The sequence below is a fragment of the Mya arenaria genome, chromosome 12, assembly GCF_026914265.1.
Source record: "Mya arenaria isolate MELC-2E11 chromosome 12, ASM2691426v1".
In the NCBI taxonomy this organism is placed as follows: domain Eukaryota; kingdom Metazoa; phylum Mollusca; class Bivalvia; order Myida; family Myidae; genus Mya; species Mya arenaria.
The window spans coordinates 21,986,845-21,999,262 of record NC_069133.1 but is presented as its reverse complement, the minus strand read 5'-3'; the positions used below and the strand labels follow the sequence as shown (position 1 = coordinate 21,999,262).

Genomic DNA, 12,418 nt, shown 5'->3' with positions numbered 1-12,418 from the left:
ATTTCAGCATGTTTAATTAACGATTCTTGCTATTGATACGAGGACCTGCTTTCCGGTGTCGACCTCGAGGCCCTTCCGGCAAATATTGGAAAAACGTCTTTTAATTCCTTATTCATGGCTTGTGGTTTTCGTTTCTTTTTATTGAAAAAAACTCGTTCGCTATCAAAGTTATCATCAGGGCCTCAATTAAAAATTCACCGCTGAGGATCACATGCACACAAACGCGTAAACAGACATGGGATAAGCTTAAACAACGTTCTAAAATAATGGTGAGTAAATTTGCGTAATATATAACTATTCATCTTTAAATAGTGTGTTTTCTGTTAAAGTAAATACGTCGAATTTCATTGCAGCAATACAAATAGTATTTTTTTTAAATTTAAGTACTTAAGATTGTTCGTTATTTCGTACACTTTAACTGAATATTTATAAAGGATGGGATTATAGTATGCCTTCTTAATCTTCAGAGAAAATACATATGGAGTGTTGCTGTTTTGTTGTTGACAGGTAAGTCTATTTAAATATGAAAAGCAACACATATCCCAGCTAGCATAGATACATCGGCCCGACATCAAATAGATGTTGTCATAAATATTGGTCCGACATCGGTTAAAGTGACACTCTTATTCAAAATCAATGCATACACATGTATAACAAACATAAATTTTAAGTGATAAACCTTCAACTATTTCCTAAATAATGCATTTATGGGAAATATTTATTACCGATAACAAGATTGTAACTATATATTTAATAATTGAATACACAAAAACATTAAATGATTGGTGGGTGCTAAAAGATTTACTGCGATTTACTATCGTCTCATAAGGTAGAACTACTGTATTTTCTACACCTTTCTTTTAAATCAAACTCGACACCTCATTGATTTCAACATTTATTTATCCTTTTCGGTAAATTAAAACTATTGTATTAACTGTGGTAAATCTTATTTGGCAGTAAGAATGCATCTTTAAAAATCGGGCTCAAATTTCGTTATGTTCTGGATTTCGTCACCAATATCGGTATATTCATTGTTGGTATATTATCATAATCATACATCGTGGCTTGGTTCGGCAGTAGATATACTATGGTGGCATATTACTGCCATAAGATAACCTGATAGCGTTCGCGAATCGTTTCCTGCTAACCACTTAATTTTCACGATAATTATCTAGCTATCTAGTTAATATTCGCGATACTTTTTTGGTGAGACGAATATCATAAGACAAACAACTTGCCTGAAAGTGCCCAGAACTGCCACATATTATCCTTTTTAGCTATACAACACTAACACGTTAACTAGTTATGGTTTGCGAATTCCGTTTAATAAGTAAAATAATTACTGGTTAAATAGTTAAGATTCGTGTTACCAGTTACCTATTTATGCATTTTTGGCTTTTAGCAGTAACTGGTTATCCAGTTATTATTTGCGAATTCCACTAAGTGAGATACATACTAACTGGTTAACTAGATACGCTATCAGGTTTTCTTACTTGTGACAGTAACATGCCACCATATTAGCCGTTTTCATCAATAATATTTATAAAAAAAGGAAATTATTAAATCGGAACTATTATCTTTAAAACTATTATCAAGGGAGATGAAAACCATTTAGCGTGGATATATCGGCCCGACATTAAATTAATGTTGCTATAAATATCGGACCGACATCGGTTTAAAAATTGGCCTAAGATCGGTCCAAAATCTGTAAACAACATCAATCCGACATCATAATAAAGTTGGACCGACATCCTTTATCGACAAAGTGATGTTATCGGTTATAAATCAGCGTGACATCGATCTGCCTTGATTTTGCAACACGGCGTGGCATGGGTCCAACCATCAGTTTAACATTATTTTAAGCTGCACTATCACAGACTTGCTGTCTTTGAATGAGCCAATTTTTGCGTAAATATCAGAAAACCAGTGATATAAGACTGCTGACAAAAGATCAGATCTCATTTTTTTTTATATTTACGTTCGAAAATTAATGAAATAAGTCTAACAGAGTTATTAACACTGTAAGAAAAATGCATTAAACATCGCTTTTTTATTATAATTAGGAAAACCTGCGTTCTGATTTTTGTCAGTAGAACACTGGTTTCCATGCATTTTCGCAAAAAAATGGCTCGTTCAAAGGCAAAAAAATGAAAAACGATCAATCTGTGAGAGTGCAGCTTTTAAATGAAGGTCTACAAACTTAACCGAGGTTGTCTCGACATCAAATTTAATACAAGTAAAGCTGAGTAACAGAAGGAAATGCTTAAAAAAAAAGTAGGAATCCTATCTAGTAAACCAGTTATTATGTTACTTATTAAGTGGAATTCGCAAACCATAACTAGTTGACCTGTTAGTGTTGTACAGCTAATTAGGAAACAGGTGGCAGTTCTGGGCACTTTCAAGCCCGTTTTTAGTCTTATGATACTTATTTTACCGAAAATGTTTCGCAAATATTAACTAGATAGCTAGATTATAATCACGAACAAGTGGATAACACGAAACAATTCGCGAACGTTAACGTGTTAGCTTACGGCAGTTATATGCCGCCATAGAAGTCATTCGGAACACCTCGGCCATTTTTATCGAAAACAAACTCGGATGTATGCCGGTACATCAGTTGAAGTAGTTCGTAAATTTTTGAATTATATCATTTATGAAATGTAGTGTTTTAGAATTGTATTTATTGATCTAAGTTTAAATTGATTACCAGTGAAGTATATTATTGCAAACATAATTAAGATTTCCAAGAGTAAAGTCATAAAGTTTATAACTCCTAAATAAAATCACTACGCGATCTACTTGCAGCGGACTTAAACGTACCTCTTTTTGAGTATGTAAACCGTCCAAATACATCCGAGGTTGTTTTCAATAAAAATGGCCGAGGAGCTCCGAATGCATAGAAGTATATATATTGGAATGTGCTGCAATTTCAGAAGCCAATGTAAAACCGACGTTACTTTTATGTCAGCCAGATGTCCTACATTTTGAATATAGTCTGACCAATGACTGACGTCGGTCCAATATTGGCATGCTAGCTGGGATTATTCAATAACACTCCTGGCTGCTTTTTTGTCCTCTGTTTCATGTTTACGTTTCACCACATTAACGAGCTTACGTGTACGTATTGATACAACGCCTTCAAACTGGCTGAACGGAAGACGCGAGTTCGAATTTACATGCATAACACAGTCAACGACGAATGTTCGATAATTCTTAATCAATGAATTTGATTGTTTCTTGCACAACACACGAAAGGTTTTCTAACTACATGTAGAATATTCAGGTTTGCGGGATGTTGACGGTGTGTCCCAGCGGAAGATCTATACACTCCATACGGAGGCAAAGACGTGGAACGCTGCGGCCGAGATATGCAAGGATCAGTTGGGTCACCTCGTAAAGGTAAGGCGCATTTTGCTGATAAAGCGAATAACAATATTACACTGATGTAGCGAATAACATTATAACACAGATTTAGCGAATTAATAATATTACACTGATGTAGCGAATAACAATACCAAAGTGATATAGCGAAAACCAAAAGAACACTGATGAAGCGAATAACACTATTACACTGATACATGTAGCGAATAACAATATTACATGATGTAGCGAATAACACTATTACACTGATACATGTAGCGAATAACAATATTACATGATGTAGCGAATAACAATATTACACTGATACATGTAGCGAATAACACTATTACATGATGTAGCGAATAACAATATTACACTGATACATGTAGCGAATAACAATTTTACACTGATATAGCGAATAACAATATTACACTGATGTAGCGAATATCAATATAATCAATGTACTAAATCGGTAGGTTCATGACTTTTGTCTCAGATCTAGAGCAAGTAAGTCCGCAAGGAAAGGCGCTACCGATGCGGGGCTCAAAACCACGGCCGCTGGTAAACCAGGAAAGAGTCCCACCGCATGAGATAGTTGGCAGCTGTTTTTATTCATTTACAACCCATAGTCTAGTTATCACTTTCATGATGTTTTGAAGTTAAAAAACAGTATTGATCGATCCGTTTATATTTGATCAATACAAAATGTTACACCCAAGGTGAAGGGCGTCCGTGAGCTGCAGGAGATTCTTTTCATGGACACGACGGAAGGGGAGGCTTGGGACGGACAGCTCGCTGACATGTGAGTTCCCGGATGCTAAGGGTGGTATTCAATATTCAACTTAAGTAAATTTTGTCGCCAAACGTCAATGACTTCCTTCACTCTATTGGTCAGTTATTAATAACCAGTAATCCGATTAGCTACATCGTTGTTGGGTCAAATTAAGACCAATATTCGACACGAGCCAAGATCATTTTATATCAATCATTATTGTTCCTAGGGCATCCCATATATAATATATATTCATTGACTGCCTTGAGGGTGACAGTACATATTGTCAAACTGAGGTAAATACTGTCGACCGAGGCGATATTTATGCCGAAAAAAACTTATTTGTAATACCATTTTCAATATAACTGTAACATATTTTGCCTGTTTTAAAATATCTTCCAATGTCACGGACTACTTAATTAATTCCCTATGTGTTTGATAGACAATTGACCAGTTTGCACGCGAAATAAAGACACTTTACCAATTTGCACGCGAAATAACACTGATGTCTAATGCCAAAACAATATATGGGAGAAAATTTATATGTGTACTAAACATTAAACAGCGCTAGAAAAAAGTTACGTTTCTTATAAGAAAAAATAATTAGTGGAACGTAGCCACTGTGTAGTCGATAAAGTGTCAATCAAATAAATAAAGCGTTAGCAATGAGAAGGCACTTCCGAATCGGTGCAATTTGCCCTCAAAACGATACTCAGTGGTATCAATTACATTATGAGATTTTGATTTTTTGAGCTTTCAAGATACTAGTATCCAAAAGTAACAATGTATTTATGTTCCGGAGGCATGTATAGCTTTTATCGTGGTCTAAAACATTCGGAACTCCTTGGCCATTTTCCATCAAAAACAACTTCGGATGTATGCCGGTACATCAGTAAAAGTAGTTCGTAAAATTTTAAATAATAGTATACTAGTAAGTTAATTGTAATGTTGTAACATGTACTTTGTATGACAAAGTCTAAATTGATTGCCAGTGAATTGCAGTATTGCTAAAAAATCTCAAGAGTAAAGTCATTAAGTTAAACTGCTAAATTGAAATTACTACGCGATCTACTTGCAGCGCAGTCGAATGTCAAGACATTGTAAACCGTCCATATACATCCTAGGTTGTTTTTTTATGGAAAATGGCCGAGGTGTTCGGAATGGGTCTAAAACTCTCTGTGAACACACACGTCTCGGGTTATTCCATTTGTCTCAATTCACAGCATGTACAGCAGCGGTTTCTGGACGGGCCTCCATCAACCGTTATACCCGAGCGACTCAAAGTGGCAGTACCACGACTGTGACCACATGAGCAACGAGACCGACTTTAAAAACACGCCCGGACCCACGGCACACTGCGGGGCATACGTCAACCCCACATTCGATCTCGTGGCTTCCGCCTGCAGCGAGGCCCGGCCTTTTATCTGCCAGAGATTCAGTGGTATGTTGTGCTGGGGAGAAGTCACATCTTAAGCTTTATATGAACGACTTAGACCATATGATATAACATTGAGTAAATATGTACCGATACCTCACAAACAGAGTTGCATTAAATGTTTACATTCCTCGTTTGGTAATTTTTTATCATATTTTATATACACTTGTTTTCAAGGTTTTAACCTAAATCGGTCTTAAAAATACAAACAAGTAGTACTGTACTGCAACGCATAAAAGTATCACTGTTCATAGAATGTAATTCTTCGAACGTCCATCAGTTAATCGGAGATCCCCACTTCTCACATGCGTCATTCTATTTCAGGTGACTGCTGGTACGAGCCATTCCCGGAACAGAAGGGAAGGGATATACTGATCTCGGACAAGACGTCGGTCGGGCCAGGTCTTACGGCCAGCCAGTGTGCAATGGAATGTAGGGATGAGGTAAGCTGTGGCGGCTCGACTCAAAATATACACTTCCATCACATATGCTAATATTTGTCTGAACTAAAAGGCCTAGTTTAAGCCTTCTATAAGTCCCCCACCCCCCCCCCCAAAAAAAAAATGTGTCTAGTAGACAACAACTGTTTATTGATCTTAATCTACTTATCTTGATCCCTCTTATCAGATCTCCGTTCTGAGTATCCTTCTGCGCAGTTTTAGAAGTTTTAAAATAGAAATGGACCCTAAATGGCCCTGAGCCAATAAACGAATACACAGGAAATTGGCCCCTACTGTGTCACCAGTGTAATTAGCAGGAGATGCACAGCAGGGGATTGTCATGCCAAACATTCCTTAAACTAGGCCTTTAACTATATCGTAAACTTTTGCGATTCCTGTTCACGTGGAACGATCGTAAATGACTCTAAACTATCTTTTGAAACTCGTATTTCACTTACAGGGGTGGTATTCAATATTCAACTTAAGTCAAGATTATTTATAAACATCATTGACATCTTTAAATTCATTGGTAAGGTTTTGATATCAAGAAATCCGATTAGCTACATCGTTCTTAGATCCAATTAAGACCAATATTGAAAAACCAGCCCAGGACTTGTTCAATAAAAGATGTGTCCACACTAATAAAAAGAGATATTATAATGCTACGTATGTAAACCTTTCGTCTGCAGATCATATCATCCTACAAAGGAGAGTGTTGGGGATTCTACTTCACTACGATCAATAACGAGTGTGAGCTGATCCACCGTGACTTGCCCGACGTTTCCTCCACATACGTACGCTCCGCCAACCGCTTCGATGACAGCAGCGACCCGGACCTCATCCTTTATATTCGCAGGTGTTTTGAAGGTCGGAAAATAGATTTTAAATTGATTGTTCAACGTTAACGTTATCCAGCTCTTTAATGTGAAAAAAGACCACAACAACAACAACCACACGAAATCATATTACATGCGATCCCCGATTCGGAACTCCTCGGCCACTTTTATCGAAAACAACCTCGGATGTATATGGACTGTTTACAAAGTCAGAAATCGGTACACTTTAAGTCCGCTGCAAGTAGATCGCGTAATAATTTTATTTAGCAGTTTACCTTAATGACTTAACTCTTGGTAATCTTAATTATGTTTGGAATATTACATTTCACTGGCAATATATTTAAACTTAGATCAATAATTACAAGCTTAAACACTACATTTAATTAAGGATATAATTCAAAAAATTTACGAACTACTTCTACTGATGTACCGGCATACATCCGAGGTTGTTTCCGGTTGAAAAGGGCCGGGAAGTTCCGAATGGCTTTCCCTGTTCTTATTTATTCATTTATTTCCGCTTCTTCATGTTTCCAGGTGAAGTGGACACCGGAAGCTACAACAAGTTTACTGCAAGCGACACCCTGCCGTCCGCGACGACATGTGACGTCGAGCAGTACTATGGAGAAAGCGTTTGTGCGTACATTTGTTTTAAATCAAAGTTATGTAAACAGTCCAGTGTTTTCGCGTGCATTAAAACTTAAATTAATTTTGTCTTACCACTTTTCAATATTTGTTCACTTAATCTCAACAGCGGGCGAGGTGTGTTTCTGCTCGACCCAAGACCATCCACCCATTCCGCCGACGACGAGCTCCGAGGAGGCAGCTGCGCAGATAGAGAAAGAGCTGACCCTAGACTCATCGAACACAAGTTCCGCGATTCGCTCCAAGACCAGCGCCGAGGACAACAGACCTAGCGCTATCGGCGTTGGGTAAGTATTGTGCTTTTGGTTCACAGGCATCTGAATCATTGTTTGTCACTAAAATATTGTTTAAAACCATTTTGGGTACATACAATGAGATAAACAACACATCTGAAGATATTTAGTTTCTTTCATGCTTTACGATGAAATATGGGGTTTTAACAGTGAAATAACAACAGTGAAAATATCAATTTGATATTTTCACTGCAAAATAAGGAGTGAAAATATCAATTTTCAGAACTACTTTTAAAATCCTTTGTTGTTACATGTACTTGCATTGGTCAAAACAGAACACTGGACTTCAGTAAATTATGTCAAAAAAGGTTAAAAAAAATAAAGAAATATTTCATAAATTTAAATAAATATATAATTGGAAATTAACAACTTACCGTTTATTACCGGTTATCCCGTTTATCAAACATTTTACTGATCTTTGAAGCTGAATGTTCGAACATTTGCTTTCATTCCAAACAAATTACAGACAGAAACAACTGTTCGAACATAAATAAAATTTTATAGCATCGATCAAATGTATTTTGAACTGTTAACCGTTGTAGTACGTAAAATGAGCTTCCTGGAGAATTCACACAGCAATTTACAGATAGATCCGATATTTTTTACCCCACCCACATCTCAAAATGTGTCAACAAACTAGCGTGGCATTTACTTTTCTGGAAAACAAACATTTTAAAGCGAAACAGACTGGTCTCTGACAGTAAGATGACTGTATATTAACTTACTATAAAAACACGCGTATATGCAGTCTTAAATTAAGAAGAATGGTTAAAATCCAATGAGTATCCACATTTGTTTTGCTAACACATTTGACCTTCCAAATGTTCATTGTATAAATAGCGGCGTAGTAATTTGGTTAAAATAAAAAGTGTTTTCATTATTTTTTGGAACATTTGTGCACTAATAATACTTCATTTTTACTGTTCATAAAGCTTTGCAATAAAAAGCGAGCGAATATTAAGCTATAAGAATGAATAGCAGAGAACTATTTCTCAGCAAACCGAAAGTAAAAAAGTTGACAGCTATAATTATGCATGAGGGGCGCCCCACGGGTAGCGGCGTAAAGCCCACCCTTTTCAAAAAAGGGCGTAATTCAGAAATAAATAAAAAAACAAATAAAACTCCGAAAATAAGCATAAAAGAAACAGAAAATTTGTTTATTTCAGTGTAAGATCGTATTTAATTTCACTCGTGATCATAAAAAAACTACATTTTCACTCGTGGCTTCGCCACTCGTGAAAATATGTTTTTCTATGACACTCGTGAAATAAAATACGATCTTACACTGAAATAAACAAATATCCTCTATGTCTTTGATATACAAAAAAGAAAAATATCTTCAGATGTGTTGTTTATCTCATTGTATCTCCCCAAAATGGTTGTATGTACCCAAACAATGATTCAGATGCCTGTGTTTTGGTTAGTATTGTGCTCTTGACGTTGGGTAAATGTAGCGTCACTGAAGTTTGGTAAGTATTGTGCTATTGACGTTGGGTAAATGCAGCGTCACTGAAGTTTGGTAAGTATTGTGCTATTGGCGTTGGGTAAATGTAGCGTCACTGAAGTTGGGTAAGTTTTGTGCTGTTGACGTTGGGTAAATGTAGTGTCACTGGTGTTTGGTAAGTATTGTGCTGTTGACGTCTGGTAAATGCAGCGTCACTGAAGTTTGGTAAGTATTGTGCTATTGGCGTTGGGTAAATGCAGCGTCACTGGAGTTTGGTAAGTTTTGTGCTATTGGCGTTGGGTAAATGCAGCGTCATCGAAGTTTGGTAAGTATTGTGCTATTGACGTTGGGTAAATGCAGCGTCACTGGAGTTTGGTAAGTATTGTGCTATTGACGTTGGGTAAATGTAGCGTCACTGGTGTTGGGTAAGTATTGTGCTATTGACGTTGGGTTAATGTAGCGTCACTGGTGTTGGGCAAGTATTGTGCTATTGACGTTGGGTAAATGTAGCGTCACTGGTGTTGGGCAAGTATTGTGCTATTGACGTTGGGTTAATGTAGCGTCACTGGTGTTGGGTAAGTATTGTGCTATTGACGTTGGGTAAATGTAGCGTCACTGGTGTTGTGTAAGTATTGTGCTATTGACGTTGGGTTAATGTAGCGTCACTGGTGTTGGGTAAGTATTGTGCTATTGACGTGTATTGTGCTATTGACGTTGGGTTAATGTAGCGTCACTGGTGTTGGGCAAGTATTGTGCTATTGACGTTGGGTAAATGTAGCGTCACTGGTGTTGGGCAAGTATTGTGCTATTGACGTTGGGTTAATGTAGCGTCACTGGTGTTGGGTAAGTATTGTGCTGTGCTATTGACGTTGGGTTAATGTAGCGTCACTGGTGTTGGGTAAGTATTGTGCTATTGACGTTGGGTTAATGTAGCGTCACTGGTGTTGGGCAAGTATTGTGCTATTGACGTTGGGTAAATGTAGCGTCACTGGTGTTGGGTAAGTATTGTGCTATTGACGTTGAGTAAATGTAGCGTCACTGGTGTTGGGCAAGTATTGTGCTATTGACGTTGGGTTAATGTAGCGTCAGTGGTGTTGGGCAAGTATTGTGCTATTGACGTTGGGTAAATGCAGCGTCACTGGTGTTGGGTAAGTATTGTGCTATTGACGTTGAGTAAATGTAGCGTCACTGGAGTTTGGTAAGTATTGTGCTATTGGCGTTGGGTAAATGTAGCGTCACTGGAGTTTGGTAAGTATTGTGCTATTGGCGTTGGGTAAATGCAGCGTCACTGGAGTTTGGTAAGTTTTGTGCTATTGACGTTGGGTAAATGCAGCGTCACTGGAGTTTGGTAAGTATTGTGCTGTTGACGTTGGGTAAATGCAGCGTCATCGAAGTTTGGTAAGTATTGTGCTATTGACGTTGGGTAAATGTAGCGTCACTGGAGTTTGGTAAGTATTGTGCTATTGGCGTTGGGTAAATGTAGCGTCATTGAAGTTGGGTAAGTATTGTGCTATTGACGTTGGGTAAATGTAGCGTCACTGGTGTTGGGTAAGTATTGTGCTATTGACGTTGGGTTAATGTAGCGTCACTGGTGTTGGGTAAGTATTGTGCTATTGACGTTGGGTAAATGTAGCGTCATTGAGGTTTGGTAAGTTTTGTGCTATTGACGTTGGGTAAATGTAGCGTCATTGAGGTTTGGTAAGTATTGTGCTATTGACGTTGAGTAAATGTAGCGTCACTGGTGTTGGGCAAGTATGTGCTATTGACGTTGGGTAAATGTAGCGTCACTGGAGTTGGGCAAGTATGTGCTATTGACGTTGGGTAAATGTAGCGTCACTGGTGTTGGGCAAGTATGTGCTATTGACGTTGGGTAAATGTAGCGTCACTGGTGTTGGGCAAGTATTGTGCTATTGACGTTGGGTAAATGTAGCGTCACTGGAGTTTGGTAAGTATTGTGCTATTGACGTTGGGTAAATGTAGCGTCACTGGAGTTTGGTAAGTATTGTGCTATTGGCGTTGGGTAAATGTAGCGTCACTGAAGTTGGGTAAGTATTGTGCTATTGGCGTTGGGTAAATGTAGCGTCACTGGTGTTGGGTAAGTATTGTGCTATTGGCGTTGGGTAAATGTAGCGTCACTGGTGTTGGGTAAGTATTGTGCTATTGGCGTTGGGTAAATGTAGCGTCACTGAAGTCGGCCTAGGATTGCGCCATTGGCGTTGGGTGAATTTAAATTTTAATATTTGCCTTTATTTCAACTGAAATTTGAAGTAAAATGACATATTTAGCAATCTGTGTAGAGCGAAAAAACCTTTTGTTATAACATTTTACTTCATATTTCAAAATAATATTGGATCATAAGGCATGAAAATTGACGGTCAATTTACTTAAGGTGCTCTTACTATAAACAAGAGCTGTCACAGAAACAGTGCGCTCGACTATTCCATCGCGTTTTAGTGTAAGGATTGAAGTTTTGGCGAAACATGCATGGATCAGTAAAATTAGATTAGAATCTTACTTGATTATTCAAGTAGATAGGATGGTTAAGTACCATTGTATAAATTCTCAATGCAATACATCAAGTAGTTGCTGAGATATTAACCTAGGTGTGCTTACATGCAAAACCTTAACCAGAATATCTAAGTCAAATAATAAAGGCCCATTATTTGCATAATATTCAAATAAGTGTTAACTAACTTCAATATTTTAGTAGGTTAAATAGTTAGGAATACATATTCAAAGTTTCAATGCAATAAGTGATGTATTAACTGAGCTAATGACTTAAAGGTGCTTACATACAAAACCTTAACCAGGGCGTGACGCCGATGCTAGGGTGAGTAGTATAGCTCTCCTTATTCTTCGAATAGTCGAGCTAAAAATGCCCCCTGCAGAACTCTTAAAATATATTAAAGCAAATCAATTAAGTGCAATTCTATTTTCAGTGCGTCCTTAGGTGCGGGCATGTTGGCATTCGTGTTCGGCGGGCTGTTTCTCTTGGACCTTCCGGTGCTCATCGAAACGCTAAAGGGAGCTATACAGTCGTTCACCTCGTCGGAGAATGCCATGCAGACCCTCACCAGGTCGGACTCCGACTGTTGACCTTCCGGTCATTATGTTTTGAAACGTTGACCTTTGGTCAGCGATGAAGTGATTTCGAATTAATAACACAATGACATTTATGCTGGTGAACGAAAATAAA

At 37.8% G+C, this 12,418-nt stretch overlaps 1 protein-coding gene across 1 annotated transcript; it reads left to right on the top strand.

The window, feature by feature from the left end:
• The first annotated feature begins 157 nt into the window (after positions 1–157).
• Positions 158–12,318, top strand: LOC128210548 (uncharacterized). Its single transcript, XM_052914896.1, has 10 exons — positions 158–269; positions 468–507; positions 3,284–3,399; positions 4,080–4,162; positions 5,356–5,573; positions 5,892–6,010; positions 6,697–6,874; positions 7,378–7,476; positions 7,595–7,772; positions 12,162–12,318. The coding sequence occupies exons 1-10, from the start codon at positions 267–269 to the stop codon at positions 12,316–12,318; spliced, it is 1,191 nt and encodes a 396-aa protein (XP_052770856.1). The 5' UTR covers positions 158–266.
• Positions 12,319–12,418: the final 100 nt, after the last annotated feature.

Coding starts and splice junctions, on each gene's coding strand:
- LOC128210548 (XM_052914896.1), top strand. Junction 508..3,283: donor TGCTGTTTTGTTGTTGACAG/GTAAGTCTATTT, acceptor TAGAATATTCAG/GTTTGCGGGATGTTGACGGT. Junction 7,773..12,161: donor CCTAGCGCTATCGGCGTTGG/GTAAGTATTGTG, acceptor TTCTATTTTCAG/TGCGTCCTTAGGTGCGGGCA.